At 34.1% G+C, this 18283-nt stretch overlaps 1 protein-coding gene across 1 annotated transcript in view; it reads right to left on the reverse strand.

Moving 5' to 3' along the window:
• Positions 1-929: 929 nt before the first annotated feature.
• LOC110440620 (calcium-binding protein LPS1-alpha-like) overlaps positions 930-18283 on the reverse strand; it is a 43399-nt gene continuing 26045 nt past the window's right edge. Inside the window, exons 11-16 of the mRNA XM_021483780.1 lie at positions 15522-15530; positions 14841-14882; positions 8236-8266; positions 3675-3818; positions 2171-2413; positions 930-1623 (exon numbers count right to left, since the gene is read on the reverse strand). Of these exons, the coding sequence (XP_021339455.1) occupies positions 1595-1623; positions 2171-2413; positions 3675-3818; positions 8236-8266; positions 14841-14882; positions 15522-15530 (498 nt within the window). The 3' untranslated portion in view covers positions 930-1594. The remainder of the gene's footprint in view (positions 1624-2170; positions 2414-3674; positions 3819-8235; positions 8267-14840; positions 14883-15521; positions 15531-18283) is intronic.

Here is an 18283-nt window from a genome sequence, read left to right on the forward strand (position 1 = left end):
TATGGTTACTGGTGGATCTGTACTGGAGATAATCTACCATATAGCACAAGTACATGGTCACTGGTGGATCTGTACTGGAGATAACCTACCACAGAGCGCATGTACATGGTTACTGGTGGATCTGTACTGGACATAACCTACCATATAGTGCATGTACATGGTTACTGGTGGATCTGTACTGGATATAACCTACCATATAGTGCATGTACATGGTTACTGGTGGATCTGTACTGGAGCTAACCTACCGTATAGCGCATGTACATAGTTGCTGGTGGATCTGTACTGGAGATAACCTACCGTATAGCGCATGTACATAGTTGCTGGTGGATCTGTACTGGAGATAACCTAAAATGTACCATATAGCGATCTGTAGTGGAGATAATCTACCATATAGCGCATGTACATGGTTGCTGGTGGATCTGTACTGGAGATAACCTACCGTATAGCGCATGTACATAGTTGCTGGTGGATCTGTACTGGAGATAACCTAAAATGTACCATATAGCACATGTACATTGTTACTGGCGGATTCTTTTAGTTAGGAAACACCTCGATCGGCTGCTCCATGATATCAAAACCTGAGTTATTTAATTATTATTCTATTGTATTTAGTTTCACGGTTATGTCAAGTTCGAAGTTAAGCAAGTGTGTAAATATCTCCGAAATCTGTCAAGTGAAGTTTGAATTCAATAACATACTGTTGTAATTCGGTTAACATGAATATTTATTGATGATTCTTTATTGAAACAATGTAACCATACACATATATAATAGTTTTCAATTCTTACTTGCAAAACTTTAATTTGTATTGGGTTATCTTTTGGTATTATTTATATCGCTGCGTAATTAAACTAATTTATAAGCTGTTTGGATTACACAGTGATATTTTTTGAAGTTTTACGAGAATTAAAAATTTCCAGCAAGACCCCTTCAGAAAACAGTCTTTAATAACTTTCTTCCAGAAGTACAACAAATTATCTTTTTGAAATGTCTGCCTGATTTTTCCTAAATGCTGATATAAGTAAAAAAACAACAAAAAAACACCCTCCTCTGGACATTTTAGGCGCTATGTTTTATACATCTGTCGTGGACGATTATCATTTTACAGTGCTGCAGCAGGAAACGCACATCATGATTTGATTTATATGTATATATCGTATTGCTGATGTTATTTTACAGTGCTGCAGCAAAAGAGAATCCACAACTGTTTGATTTATTTGTATCTCTTTAATGAATATCCAAATCGTTAAAGATACATTACACGACTCTAATTCATGATGTAGAAAACGTATGACGTCATTAACATCTCATGAAGCTTCCCTGCAGTGTTCCGTCATGCTCCATTGAAAACCCACGGCACCTTACTTCCTTGTCTGATACTGAAACACTCCTGTCGTGGGTTTACCACGAATCCATGTCTACAAGTCAAACGCTCTCCTCGCAAACACGAGCAAAAGGTTAGGAAAGGAACTTTATTTCAGTGTGAAAATGATTGCGTACACTCGATTTATGACGTATCTATGTATAAGTGTGTCTATGATGTTCATCCTAGGCATATTTCCAAACCACAGTGTAATTCATTTTATATACAGCCTCACGGCGCTGTCATCAACCGTACGAACTCTGTAAAAGAATAAAATCAGATATATAGATACCTAGCTTTCCGATTAATGTACGGAAGCTAAAAGTGTAGCACTCAATCTTTAATTGGTACAAAGAGTTCAACTACTTTGTTTAAATTATGTAGAAGAGCGTCTTCCGGAAATAATGAGGTACATCGTTAATTTAGATAGCCATTAAAATGTTACTTTTCAAGCCATGAAATTAATAGACTGACGCAAATAAGAAACTAATGAATAGACGTTTAGTTGATAGATGATATATGTTAATAATAACGTCTATAGAGAAATAGGTTTGTGTGTACTATCAAGAGAAATAAGTTTGTGTGTACATAAAGTACAATTGTACAGGTTTTCTTATTGTCGTATTGAATACGGTAACATAAAGGTATTAAGGTTCATTTTATAAGAGCGGGGTAGTTCAAACGTTATAATAAACCAACTCATGCATTTCAATATCGCACGCGTTTCATTACCCTAAATGAGTCGATTCCCAAACTTAAGAAGATGTATGTCTTTAAACTGATACTGTTTTGAATCCTAACACTCACCGACGTAGTTGATGTGGCCTTCGAGGTCCGCGTGGGAATATTGGATCATTTCGTCCGTCTCCTCGTCGGTCAGTTTCTCGCCCAGAGTGGTCATAATGTCCTTCAGTTCTATGGCCGTGATGTACCCCCTCGCGTTCGAATCAAACACCTTAAACGCATCTTTGATTTCCTGCTCTGTATCCGTGTCGTTCATTTTCTTCGACATCAACTGTAGAAACTCTGGGAACTCGATTGAGCCACTCTCTGTTGAGTACGTAATTCATTTTGCGTTTTTAATCATATTTATTACGTATTTCATTTTATAAATAGTACATTAAATTAAATACATATTTCAAGGATCCAAAACAAACATTGTTTCATGCTATATTCTATGTATATTAATTGTATTTTCTTTATGTAAACGTGTAATTGTAAATGTCAGGTTTAAAGAATTGCGTGTGATCAAAATAAATGGGATTTTACGCTCTTGTTTAAATCTCAGAATTTAGAAAGCACTCGCATTAAAGAAAGTTACCATTTCAATTCCAGTTTGGATTATTTACAAAGATTCTGAACTGAGTAGCCACATGGTAGCTTTAATTGGGTTTCTTCATCAGCAGGTGCTATCTAACATTGTATTTCTAGTGAGAGCTTTATATATACGTCTATACTTATATATAACTCATACTCGGACCCATGTGCGGTATCGTTAAAGCCACTTATACCAGCTGGATAATTAATTGCACTAAAAGTCACAAAACTGTCGAATCTTCATCTTAACATTTAGTTTCAACACATGGTTGTTCTAACGCCAGAAGAAGTGCCTGTGAGTAAAATTGATTAAAATATTTAACGTTTTTGCGGCTGCAGGGGCGTCAATTATAAACAGAGGTGAGCCCAGTGCTTGCATCATTAGTTATATTCAAACATTGTCACGGCTTCCGCAGTTTGGTCAGTTTACTAGATTCTAAAACACAAATCTGTAGCTGTTCGACATGCATAACATTGGAAATTCTCCATTAAATTTTAAACAAAGCTTTTTATAAAGTCATGGTTCAGTGATTAAGTGAGTAAATCTCGTTATTGACGATATATGCTAAAGACATTGTTGCTATTGGTTACCACATCCAATCTCGCAATCTGTCAATAAAGGAACTGAAACAATTCAAAGTTACCAACATCACATGGAATTTTTCCATGTAGAAATAACAAGGTTATTTACTGTTTAAACATTTTAAAAGTGATCGACACTTATGATGAAATACAGAGATATGCGCAAGTTTGTTGATAATTTTAAGATTAGCGATTTGTATCACTTTGTAAATGCCAACAGACAAGAGTAATAACATTTAACGGTAAGTTATCCTGATTGACCGTAATACTATTTAGAAATGTAATAAATACTACACCATACGGTAATGCAATTCTTTGTTGCACACAGAACGAAACCGGGGAAAGATTTAGAAGCAAAGTATAATAATGTTGAAAAATGAGTTAGGTTTTTTTAAGAAATACAAACACATACGATCATTGTCGACTTCGTTGATCATGTCCCTGATTTCCTGTTCCGTCGGTTCCTGCCCCAGAGACTTCATCACCGTTCCAAGCTCCACTACATCCACCGTACCGTCTCCGTCACGGTCAAATATCTTAAACGCCTCCTTGAATTCTGTACAGAGAAACACAATCAGTAAGGACAAGCTAAGACTAGTCAAACTTCGTTTCCTTTACTTACATGTAACATGTATACCAAGTGTATAACTTATCCTATTTCTTGCAAAAAGTAGGGTTCCAATATTTTCAAACAATACCTTTAAAATCAAAATTCAAAATGCGTCATTTCTTTTAGAATCTAGTATTGGAATAATTTCTTCAATTCACTATAATACATATACCATGTGTCAGCAAAAGCGACGATGTATTTTTTAGTAAGATCTAGTTTTGAACCATTGGGGTTATAGAGAACTGTATCAAATGAAATATATTAAGCAAACGATTTTGATGGTTTTATGTTTCTTTAAACCCTTACAGTTATACTGTAAAAGAGGAAATGTTCACAGTGTGGAAATGCTTGCATTTTTGCGTTAAATATATAAGTGCGAAAATAAATGCACGCAAATGTTTATATTATACAGATTATAGATATAATAAATGTTAAGATTTCGGACTAACTGTTAGAGCTACAACGCGAATATATCCATACGCAAATATTTACACTTTTACAGAATTATAAATTTGCCGGTAGTAGAATTAATTACAGTTCCACTGTACATACATACATACCATAAAATCGGATTTAACTGAAGATCTGTATCTAATTGTATCAATTTCCATGAGATTAATTGATTCTCATAAGATAATCCATTAATTACATTAAATCTTTAGATAAATATATTTGTGTGTACTATCCAGAGAAATATATTTGTGTGTACTATCCAGAGAAATAGGTTTGTGTGTACTATCTAGAGAAATAGGTTTGTGTGTACTATCAAGAGAAATAAGTTTGTGTGTACTATTCAGAGAAATAGGTTTGTGTGTAATATCAAGAGAAATATGTTTGTGTCTACTATCCAGAGAAATAGGTTTGTGTGTATTACCCAGAGAAATATGTTTGTGTGTACTATCAAGAGAAATAGGTTTGTGTGTACTATCAGAGAAATAGGTTTGTGTGTACTATCAGAGAAATAGGTTTGTGTGTACTATCAAGAGAAATAAGTTTGTGTGTACTATTCAGAGAAATAGGTTTGTGTGTACTATCAGAGAAATAGGTTTGTGTGTACTATCAGAGAAATAGGTTTGTGTGTACTATCCAGAGAAATAGGGTTGTGTGTTTTATCCAGAGAAATATGTTTGTGTGTACTATCTAAAGCCGATCAGAATACCGCTTAATCCGGTCACAATCCGGTGAACGAGGAGAGAAAACCAGTCACATTTAAAAGTCTCCACCACAGTGTACTGTACAATCTTGGGTAAAGATTTAATATCTATATCAGGACTTAAGACTGGTGCCATTCATGCATGTTGTGTTCAATTTTAATTATTTTGAAAGTTGCACCGATACAAATTTTACTTTTATGGTGATCCCTTTCCCCCTACACGACATACACTAGAAGTTTTAGATATATACAGTAACATCCAAATCATAATATTCCGGATGGTATGGGTTCCTTTTCAGAAATGATTTATCAGAGTTATAATCATGCCAGAAAGGAAATAGTCATTGCATTACAGTTCTGGCAGTGGTATAGGAAAACTTTAACATAATTTAGTTTAATTTAACTGTGTTCGGATAACAGAGGTTTCCGTATTACTAAGGTTCCGGTTTACATAAATGCATCAAATGGATGGTAACGAGTTTCTGATTGTTTCATGAATAATTTTTAATTCAAATTCAAACTTTAAAAACAAATACTAGGGACATCTTGTGTCTTAAAGAAACATGCGATATACATTTTTAAATAGGAATTCAAGAACTTCCTGTGTGGCTAAGGTAATAGTTTTCCAGATGTATATGACAGTGACACCATTAGTTCTGGTTATTTCTTTTCATGTCTGTAAGCAATGAAGACTACTGTAGTACGATTCCAAAGTCCTCCCGTGACTGAAGGCCTATCAATCGATCGGGAGTCTTACAATCTTAATTTCAAATGACATTAATAAAGAAAAAAACGCATCCTATTCCTACACTCAACTGAGCAGTTTATACAACATCTGTGATAAATATAGATTTGGGTGTGAAGCTGGCCTGCAATGCGGGACCGCTACTGTGACTAATTGACGCCAGTTTGACGTGTAAATTCACTAAAAGAAACTTACAAATTAAACCAGAATCCACACATGATTTGAATCTAACAACTACATTTCACTATAGAATTATCCGTTTGTTTCGATCATACATTCATACAAGATATAACCGATGGGACAAAAAGATGTTCATGTAATTTCATTAAGCAAATATAATTTGAAAACCTTGGAAATATTCATCAGTTCAGCACGTAAAATGAAACAAACAAAACGCCATCTACAATCACTAGAAATAAGAAAGCTACTATCAAAACTAAACATTTAGAATGACTGAATGTTAACATACAAAGCAAAATAGAGTAAATATTTACTGTACCATATTTAACTCTATTGTCAGTTTAGGACGCATCAGTAATAAAAAGGAATCCATGTCTGAACATAGATAGATCTACAGCTAAACGGGAAGGTGTGTAAACATCTTTTTATCATTACTAATTTACAACTGTTGGTTATAACTATTAATTTTTTAAAGATGTAATTCATGAAAACCTTCCAGACTAAATACACAAGGACACGATTGGAATTACCGAAGGAACCACAAAATCTTATTTTATTCTGAAATGATGTCTGGTAAGAATAGGTGACCTAACTCAATGTATTGACCCAGTCTATACAAAGGACGATATATGTACAGGTACAATGACGACAGTTTAGTCCACTAAGTATTGTAGTTTGATCCCAGTGATCACTGATTCGAATAGTTCACATGGGTCCCTGACGAGCTATCGATATTAACATAGCTATATAATGTATAACTACACAAGCTCTGTACACTATATATATAGATACCATCTTGATACATACTTTTGACGACAATAAGGTCCGAAGATGCATTTAGATAACTAAGTTAAGATATAGAACGACCTTCACAATGATACCTAACGTCTAGAAGTGATCCGAAGGAGATATTTTTGTTGATTACATTATGTGTCCAATAAAAATCTATTATTGCTCGTTCATAAGAGAACCGTCTTTCGCATAAAAAATACGACCAGCAGTCTGCGGGCTATACGTATTTACTTTGAATGCATAGCATCGGTTTGATGAACTAAGTGTAGAAAACGTTATAGCTGACCTACATTATGCACACCCTTTCAGCATATCGCCTGTGTATTAACAAAATACGACTAAAAACACCACAGTTACATCAACGTTAATAAGTACAAAAATAAATATGATAAATCTGCCATGTAAAAATAAAGCGCACGAGTTCAAATTAGATAATTTCTATATTGTTTCTACACATAAAAACTAACTGTTATCTGGTCCAATTATCATGCTAAGTTAACATGATTACTTTATAAATAGGTAGAGTTTCTGTATGTTCCAGTCCAGGGATGAAAGCATAGTCAGCATTAGTTCAGAGAAAAACAAGGGAAGGATTCTTATCCTAATTACACAGAGGTGGATTTTTCTTAATACAAATAAATGCATACTAATCGTTTGATTTCAGCGGAGAACTCAAAGTAGAGACTGCATTCTATACTGGCAAGGAGAAAAAAAAATGAAAACACCGTAATTGATAACCAATATAAATCGTTATTGAAAGCCTCATAAAATCATACAATATTGACCATTAATTAGCTAGTTATCAAGCTTTTCATGACGTAGTGTATCACAACCGAAACCAAAGCATACATCCAAAGTATGTACCGAAGATTATATGAGTGGCAAAAAGTTAAAAAAAAAAACCTACACGCGTTCGTAATATGAGGATGTGAAATTCTCATTCGGTACAGTGAAAACCTACAATGTCGGCTTTCAGTGACTGTCGAAAACCGTGACGTAACTTGATGGAAGATTAGGATAATGACCTGTGTAGATCTATATTTATATTTATACACATGGAAATGGTAGTACACTCTGCAGTAAGGCAAAAGGGAGCGAAACGGGAGTGGTTGTAAGTGATAGAGTAATAAGGGTCATAAGTTATGATCATTTACTTATGCTGTTGTTCTAACCTGAATGAAGTGACCTGACCAAGACTTGTCTCGTCTCCTCTACCGGAAAACAGTCAACTCGTACCATCCTTCATAGTACCTATCGGCCTCCTCTTCTCTACTTCACTTTATAAGTGGAGGGATTTATCTGTACTTTACGCTATCATAGACATAGTCGAGAAGCTCTATTAAAACGTAGTGTTTTGGAGCTGCAAGCTGCAGCACCATAATAGCTAATGAACTGCATAGAGAACTATGGCGTCTGACTAGATTACGTCACATACAGGAGTGTGCGTTCTGCGAGATGATTTTAGGGTGTATTTCACCACGACGTAAACTTACCATCTATTTGTTCCTGTGAGAGATGTTCCATCTGCAAAATAATCAATCGAGAGATATCAACTTAGACATCATGTACACCGTCTCAATCTTCATATACGTCACACTAACTTTGAAGTAAATCAAGTAAGTTTTATTATACTTTTCAGATGCTTGATATACAAACAGGCATAGTTTTTGCCCCTGAGGGAATTCAAAACAGTGATGTGCGTATAAGTGAAACGCATGCATCTTTTTTTTTAATATTATTTCACATAAAATGTATTTTTACAGTTATATATATCATATTTAAATTGAGTAATAAATATGTGTGTAATATATCCAAACACAACATATTAGCGTACCAACTAAACGATTTTTTTTCTGTATAAAGGATAAAGTCTAATCTTATAGTTACGAGAGGGATATGAGAACCAAATACAATAAAATACAGTACATACATCACAGATATCATAGGTAAGCATGCACAAATAAATTCTTATACATTGTTTCGTTCTCAAACTATATCTTACGGAACCTAATTACTTGAAAAGATGCCAATTCTTCAATTTCCATTCAGAACAATTAGCTGTATGTTTCTTTACCTATGTCGATGACTACTCCATTGCCTGCGCCTCACCGAGTACAAAACGAAGGTGTTGTAGTTCAAAGGTCAATGTTTATAAGTTATAATCCAATTAAGTGAATCCAGAAAGTGATTTGTTATACAACAATTCTCCATGAACACACAAATAAAGCATACGAAAGTGGATAAGGTGATTTCAGTAAATATAAGTTCTGTGAAAAGTTTAAAAGTCTGCTTTCATCTTAAACAATAAAATGAGCCCAGCACGTACGGGTTCGAAGTGTGTGATGGTTACAGCTATTAGTTTTATTTGCTTAACATATGACCGACAGCTGTTCACCTGTAGTGTAGTCAGGTGCTCCAAAACATCAGGCAGGCCTGCTATTATCATTAACACACATTTATATCAGTGAAGAGTAGTTTGTTTTTTATCTGATAGTAAAGTAAAAAAAACTCACCGTGAGCTAGGGCGATTCTGACATTACAGTTGTCCCTCCGTCTTACTTGGTCACAGTGTAATTATTCTGGTAATTTGGGTTTGGCAGGAGCAGTCTTAAATACGTTATATCAGAATATCAAATCTTTTTGGCCCATTTACAAAATATAGTCCTTTTCTCGAAAGGTCAGAGTCTTCTTAGTGTATTGCAGTTTAGTCGATAATTGAACACTGCGCTGTGATCTGGAACCGATCTGCCTTAATTAACTATTCAGAACCAGCGCGGACAGCCCCGTATGAAGAACAATCACAGCCGTTAAATTGGTTATCAATATCTATAGCCTGTTTGTGCTTTGTAAAATCCTGTTTGATATACAGTTAACAAATCATACCTCTAAGACGCATTGAGGAAATGTTATGTTCACCGCCCTAAAACCACAAACCAACACATGTAGTGTTCTGTTTACAAAAATAGATGGCGGTGTCTTACTGAAGCTGGGAGAGGGAATCAGTTGATATCAATGCAAGGCTCTTTATCTGTAGATTTAAGCGTCTTCTTGGTTATGGCTGTTGTGGTGGGGAACACTTGTAAGAGTCGGGCAACCAATCTTGTTGAAGCTATCAGCACAAGTATTACACGACATGCATTCTGTAGTGTAAGCTCCACAATCTCAGATTAATCAGTACACTCGCTTGATTTGGAAGATGTTGTTTCAAAATAAACCGACAACAGACCATCCTCTATAAATGTTAACCCCAGCATCTTCCTTCACAGATTCCACTCCTTCGTTTTAGTTTAGAACTAAATGTATATGAAATAACATGCACGAGTAACTATTACACACCATCTTTACTCAGATATACTGATTCTCTGCCATTCGGTAACTAACTGAACATAGTAATACTGCTGCATATTAATAATAAGAAACGTTTCCCCTGAGAGCCCTTAATTGTTCCAGACTCTTTCGCTTCTGACTATCAGATATGCAATCGCTGCTCCGGAATCCTATCATAGTATCGAGGCCAATGTTTTGTGTAAACATTTTGTTTTTACTTTAACCATCCGGGTAGAGATATGTTTTCGATAAAGAATAAAGATAACCAAGTTGAAACGTGCTTTATCTTATTTTGAGAAAAGAAATTAAATAAGGAAAGGCACGGATCACTGGTTCATAGGAAAACAGAAAGTATTCTGGAATAAATACTAGAACAAATTACTATTTTATGTTATTAAAAATACAAACAAAAACAATGAAACTAAAACGGTTTCTAATGCATATAATATGTGAAACATAATCGTTATTTGATCCGAACGTATTGTTTTCGAATTTATTTGAATATTTTATTTGGTTTATATCCACTGCATTTATCTATATTTATGCTATCAATTCAATAGCCTGGGGAAATCTCTTCATCTATACACATACGGTTATACCCCAATGCCTGTAGAAGTACTCTGTGGGTTTATATGTTACAGCTACATTTAAGTGAACCCTTCATAGCACCACTTTACCGTTAAGACATATTTCCTGGTCTGCGTTTCTCCACATGCATGTATCTTTTCTATAAATTTAAAAATACCAAAACCATCTGATTTATTAATTTGGCATACTGTCGTTATATTGGACAACTCAGAAGCCATGTGCTTTGCATTATCTAGGTCAATCGTCACTAACAGTGCAAAGTCAGGGCGATAACTAGTCTCACAAATGTGTGGTACAATATAACAACACATGCAACCGGTTTAAAGCAGTCAACTATTACTTTCATGCAAACTAATGCAGCAAAGTTTCAATATTTTTACCTACATGTTTCACATTTTTAGTAAATTTATCTACTTCCATGATTTAATGTTCGTTATAATGACATCAAATTAACATATTTTTTATAACCTTAAATTTATCGTTATCACAATTATGACAGTTCACTAGTAAATATTAAGGTTAATGATGCCGTGAAATGGAGGCCATCCCATTTCTCTATAGTGTTATAGTGATATTATGTATTTATATTATTTATATAAGATGACACATATTTCCCTTAATGCTTAATAGTTTTGTCAAAGGTCAGCGATTTGTGATACTGACTCCACGTTACTGTTTTTATAAACAGTTCGTCTCGGTCACTATCGCTTTCTCAGGTTCATATAACCATATGTTTAGCTCGACAAAAGTCCATCATCAATAAATATGTCTACGGCATCACAATAGCTTCTTTATGACTTAATAAATGATTGTGCAGTTTTAGTTTGACATCCAAGGAACTTTTGCACTTCATGGTAAACTTCCAAAAAGGTGAAAGGCTAACAGCATTGCCAATGTTCCTTATAAATTTCCATAAATCTAATACAATACACAACAATGTATTTAAGGACGAAAAGGTAAGTCATATCTAAATTACAGTATTATATAATCAAACAATGTAAAAATAAGTGTTTTTTTATATTATATTGTTAAAATGCGTCATATCCCACTTCAGGTGTGCACCCATATCATCATCATTAATTGATTGTTTTGAAATTTGCTTGATGTCGTTGCAGACTTTGGCACCAGAATCGCTACCAGTTACCTTTTGAGTGACGTGCACCAAACCCGTGTCTGTCCGTTTGAAACGTATCTGAGGACATTACAATAGCCGAAGTATTAGATTACGGGTGACTGGAAACGAGACACGTTCATATAAAGAATTAGTCACAACTGTACAGGATAATTAAATACAATGAGCTACCAACATAAAACAATTCACATATTGCTTATACCCTGGCTTATAAAACCATCAAACCATGCATAAAAATCGATTCGTTCAGATATCAAAACAACCACAGTTTAGTACTAAACGGACACATTGAAGATTCCAACAGCTCATGACTACCCGTATTATACGACTAATAGGCCCTATGTAGGCGAAAACAGGGATTTCCTTAAAAATGGTAAGTATCATATTGCAAACAATAGATACATGTTTTTTGGCGACTAATTCTGTTGAAGGTGGTGGTAGTAACCGTGTGATTAAATAGAAATAGAGGCATCATGCTAGGGTTATTCTAAAGGATAATTGATTGGGTTTATATGACATGCCTAACCCGAATCACAGTCTATTGTTTTAAAATAGATTTTTCGTTTGTCTATCTCTGTGCTCATACAAACATTGAATGACTAACATGTTAACAATGTTTCTATGCTAAATGGTAATTAAGGTTAGTTTGTTTTTATCGTTTTATGAATATGGACCACTTGCAGAAATCATTGTTATCATTGGTTTTTAAATCATCTTAGTCTTTTATTCGATGCAGTTGCCGGACATAGCTTAAAGCTGCACTTGCCCTTATTTTACAAAGAACAAACATTTTCGTGATTTGCTTTACCAAACAATTTGTACTGTACAGTTATTTATTTCCTCGTCCTAGTCCTACGTGTATTCGAGTACTTATGAAACAGGTGAGAGTTTATTGACAGCTTATCGCATTATGCGTACCCCTATCCATATTAATACGGATGGCTTCTCATATTTTGGATGAGTTAATAGCCTGCTGCATCCCACATTGGATGTTATAAATGTTCCCTGCAGATGATAGGGGTTTATTCTGTAGCTTGTGATTGGAATTTGAAATTTAACATTGATACACTGCATACATATCCAATATCATATTCTAATGGGTAACCCTGACCAACTGATATTTTTAATCATTTTTTATTATTCAAGTCTACGACGTCAGAACAAGCTGAAGATGAAATAGACCTCTCACCAGATCAGATAGCTGGTGAGTGAGGCATTCATACTGCATTTCAGTACATAGATACATATCAATAAATGATTGAGAGATCCCATGTAGAATATATAAAGGACGGAGCGGTTGTAAAGGATATCTACGTGTATACTTGATGTTTGTTTCGAAGAAGTATTTTATTCATGATCAAGGGTTGTAGGCATTGATTTTTTTTTCTTTTTGAGTGAAGAGAACTTCATCTCTTGGGACTAAGATAATGGAAATAGAACAATTAAGTTTTGAATGAATACTTCATGAATAAATAAACATGGAAAAGCGTGTCAAAAAATGAATGCAGCTTCTGATTTTCCAAATTATGCATTTTCCAACAAAAGGGAGACAGTTAAATGACAAAATGTTGACAGATAGTTTGAAACATCAGTAATCACAGTGTCATTCCGTTTGAACATCACTGCATGGAAACAGTGATAACAAATCAAAACCATATAATTTTCCAGCTAAATTTAAGCTTTAAGGGTTCTGGAATTACCCTACTCAAGGACACATCAACATTCCGACGTTTGATGGATTTGAATCTAAGACCTTGTACACTTCTAAACGTGCTACACGTCTCACGTGTCAGGCTTTTTTTTTAATCAGTATTTTTTTTTTTTCTTTGGCAGTAGCTCATAATGATTTTTATCTCTCCAATAGAATTCCAGGAGGCATTTAGCCTTTTTGATAAAGATGGTGATGGTACAGTGTCGGCAAAGGAACTTGGAACGGTCATGAAGGCTCTGGGACAGAACCCATCAGATGCCGAACTACAAGAGATGATAAAAGAAGTAGATACTGATGGTAAGGTAAACGCATCAATAACAATAATGAACAATCGAATGTTTACAACAAGGCATGTTTTGTAATTGTTGTTAAAGATTATGTTTATTGTTTTATATAAAGTGTTACGAACTTTAAAAATCACAACTTATTTCTAATGTGCCATTTTTGATTCGGTGAACTCATTGATTAATATAATTGTTTGGGTCTATATTTGGTCCTCGCAGAGATTTTTTTCATATTTTCAACAACGTTGCCAGACTGGGACATTATTGAAAATGACGGTCCAAATTGGAGATCCTTGAAATACTCCTGGTCAGGACAATTTTTTTTATACTTTCTCAAGAGCCTGAAAATCACTATTTTAATATAATGATCAATTTGTTTCCTTATATTGCTGCTGCTAATGTGTAGTTAATCATGTTGATATCAAATATGTACTTATTTGTTATAATTTTTGATGCCAGTACTGGGTTTTTTGTCAAAGCTTGAGTCCGAATTGAGCTTAACAGATTACTTGACATAACTTCCCTTTCCTCATTCTATGCCTTAAAGTGTCAGTTCACCAAATGTTATTGCTTATAAATTACGTTTCAGAAATATTCTTTGTATGGAAAACATATTTTTAAAATCTGAAACCGGTGAAGTTTTTATTTTCAAAATAAGAACATATATAATATAACAAAATAATCAACTACCCCTTAACAGCATTAAAAGGAAGTTATCAGCTTTGCATTTTAAAATAGTGATTTTACAGGCTTCATATTAAACTTTCTTTTCTGACCAGGAGTAGTTGAAGGAGCTCTCATGTGTCAATATAAGTCCTAAAGGGTCTGAGATCACTTTCAATACTGAAAGCAGTCTGGCTTATGTGTTTCGAAATATTTTTTTTTTTTTAAAGAAATCGTTGCGTGGGCCGACCATATAGGATTTATAGCATTGGTTTGGAGCCCACCTTTACAGCCACTCAAAGTTCTTCGTGTTTCTGTTACATCTGACAGTTTATGTGTTAACAAATACTGGATTAATATAATACTGTCGGGATATTTTTGTGACGTAAACACTTTCATGATATTATAATTGGTACTATTTAATATCAAAATGTTCTAAGGAGCTTCATTCTTCTTCTTCTTATTTGTATTACAGGCAACGGTACGATCGAGTTCGATGAGTTTTTACAGATGATGGTAAAGAAAATGAAGGATTCTGACAGTGAACAGGAGATAAAAGAGGCGTTCCGAGTGTTCGATAAGGATGGCAATGGTTACATAAGCGGAGAGGAGCTCCGCATCGTTATGGCTTGTCTGGGAGAAAAGTTATCTGACGAAGAGGTAGAGGAGATGATTAGCGAGGCAGATCTTGACGGGGATGGTCTAATTAACTACGATGGTAAGGAATAAATATAACTTTTTAAGGAACTTTATTCAACTTCTTTCGCCATGCATTTTTTAATTACATAATGCATTTACGTTTGTGTATGTGTTTCTAAAATCTCTGTGGTCTTTTTTGGAGACTTTTGTGTAAATCTAGTTTATTTCTGGCTCACGTTTCAGTTATTTAATTAATATGATCACATGCCTACCTAACTTTTGAAACAAAATGTTTAAGTGTATTGTCTATTGACTTAAAAACATCACTGTTGCAACCTAATGATGCACATTTTGTAACTGCAGAATTTCTGGCGATGATGTCGAAGAGTTGATACGCCATCACGGAATGAACATTCTGTGTATATGTACAAGGACTGACGGATACTACAGTTATAAACGTACGTGCGAATGGATTTAAAATTTACATAAACTCTTCAAATCATATTACTTTATCTTTTAAAATGGGCCATTACCCTTCGTCGCCTCAGCTCCTACTACTATCACAGACAGTGACATTATCTAGACACGTAAACCAAATGTATACTAATGCAAGAGTTATTGAGATAGTTTCAAAACCAACCACCTTACTTAAAAACTCTTTTTATATTTTATCTTCGTTTTCAAAAGTTGGTGCAAACATTAACGTCTTCAGTGACGTAAGTCAGAAATGTATTTATGACAAAAAGGCGCAACATGACATTATCAATCAGGGCGATGGGGATCTGTGCATGTTTGTGTAAAATAATTAAATGATGCTCTTGTTTTGGCGATGCGTGCTGTAATGTAATGGGATCGTACATCTGTATGGAATGTTTAGCATGCGCCAAGCACTTTCGAACATTGCTATACACGTGTTCAGTTGAAGAATCATTATGATTTTATTTCTTCGACACGTCGCAGGGTTTGAATGCCAATATCCATTACATTAAATCGGAGCGTTTTGAGCGCCAATAGATTGATATTTTAGAGAAGAGTAAAAACCAAAATCAGTTAAGATAAACATTCACTTTTAATTGAAGTCACACATTGGAAAGTGTACATAACAATCAAAGTAATGTGCTTAAAAGGTGCAATGGGGTGAATTGATATTGCATAGTTGAGTTTTTATAGTGACGTTTAACACCAAATTTGTAGCATAAACATTAACACGTTTCTATTTTGGTGTTAAATTTTCACATATTTGATGACGTTACTTTTTAATGTGTAAACTTTTTTTGTGCTTCTGTGAAACCTTTCTAAATTAAATTGCATATAGATTTATTTTTTATTTTTGTAATTCTCATGCTTTCTCCTTCCACGAAATCGATTTGTATAACAATATACAAAATGAGACATGTTAAAAGTCAGGCTTATACAAGATTAAGGAATAAGGAGGTTCTTCATATAAAGGTCACACTGTGTGTACTTAGACGTCATAAACTGCAAATATTTCATTTACTTAAAAGTTTTTGGGAAGCTACATCCGGACAAGTGAATATCTAAAAAAAGAATTAAGAATCATCCGGATAAATAGTGCAGCTTCGGTGATATTCAGTAGCTTATAATTTCGTAGTCCGGATTGATAAATATCACAAAGATAAACAGTAGTTAAATAAGACAACTTTAAAAAAAAATAACCTGTAAGTTGTAGGCCACAGAGTAGTCCAATGAAATAATGTAACATTTTATATTGTATATATGTACATAGAAATGCAAACAATCTTAGTTAGCCAATATCCAAATATGTTTTTGAAACTCCATCGATGGAAATTAATTGACGTCCATTACATCCTTCATTCCAATATCCTAACACTAAGATGCCGTATGAGATTATCTATAAACCGCTTATCTTTGCAATTGTATGCAAGGCACCTACTAAAATACAGTAAATCCTCATTATAATGTCTCTCGTTTCCTTGCCATCTCTCTAATCGCCAACGTTATTTTCAAGTCTCCATTTTAAGATTCCATACCAATCGCTTGTTAAGCCCATTCAATATAATGTCAAATCCCATATAGGAACGCTTCATTTAAGCTGAAGAAATGGAAGCAGTATAGCGAGGTATTATAGCGTGTTTTCACTCTCATTCGTGTGTTAATCAATAGGTCATAAAAGTACAATATTTATAGAATGATATATTGAATTGTCATATAAATATGGCGTCCTGACAAAATAGAAATCATGGAATAAATTAATTCACGATTGCACATTCTAAAAGTTGCAAAAACAGATTTTGAATAGAAAATGCTGTAATATTTAGATTTTAAATTGTTATAAATTGACTTCCAGATTTCTGAAATACATCATAATACAAAAATGATATCGAATTTTACATGACCTGTCTCATCAGGTGTTAGCAGTTAACACTATGTATAAACCATCGTATGGCATTGCCACTATATAACCCTACCAAATTCAGTTGACGTTCATATAGGCTATGAATGCCATGGACCGATCGCTGACGTCATCATTATTATGACGTCATAATTGTTACGTTGGATACCATTGACCCTTCCTGGGCGATGGTTTTTCTATTAATTGAACAAGCATACACGATATATACATTATTTGAACTTAATACTGAATAATTATAAGTTTAATTGATTTTTTTTTGAGGTGAACAAATTCCAAAAATGGTAAATAAAGTATTGAGCTGCTTTCAGTTTGCATTCATACTCAGTCAGAGTTCCAACTGGACAAAGGAAAATCCATTCAATGAATTTGCCTTTATCCAGTTGGCATTCATATTGCCTATGAATGCCAACTGAAAGCAGTTCAATGCTTAAGTGTATAACAATGAAATAAAAACGGCAGATACGGTGATATATTGATACTTTGTTTTTCGATTATCAAATAATAACAAAATATTTGTATAAGAAACGCAAATACCATTATCATGTAATGTGTTAAATACCTTGTAAGTTAGTCAATTATTTCAGGTGGTTTAAATTATGAATATGAATGAATATATGTTTAAAAAACTGTGGTCATGGTATTGCCATATAACAGTTACGTTTTTGCCTAGATGGTAAACAGAGTGCTCTTTCTTACCTGTTAGTGTAAAACCATCATCATTGATTACATCATACAGATATGAAGTCGTTAGGATTTTCATCACAAAAAGGTAGAATGATGTTATATTACCGATTCATTAAGA

The sequence above is a fragment of the Mizuhopecten yessoensis genome, unplaced genomic scaffold (assembly GCF_002113885.1).
Source record: "Mizuhopecten yessoensis strain PY_sf001 unplaced genomic scaffold, ASM211388v2 scaffold11185, whole genome shotgun sequence".
Classification (NCBI taxonomy): Eukaryota; Metazoa; Mollusca; class Bivalvia; order Pectinida; family Pectinidae; genus Mizuhopecten; species Mizuhopecten yessoensis.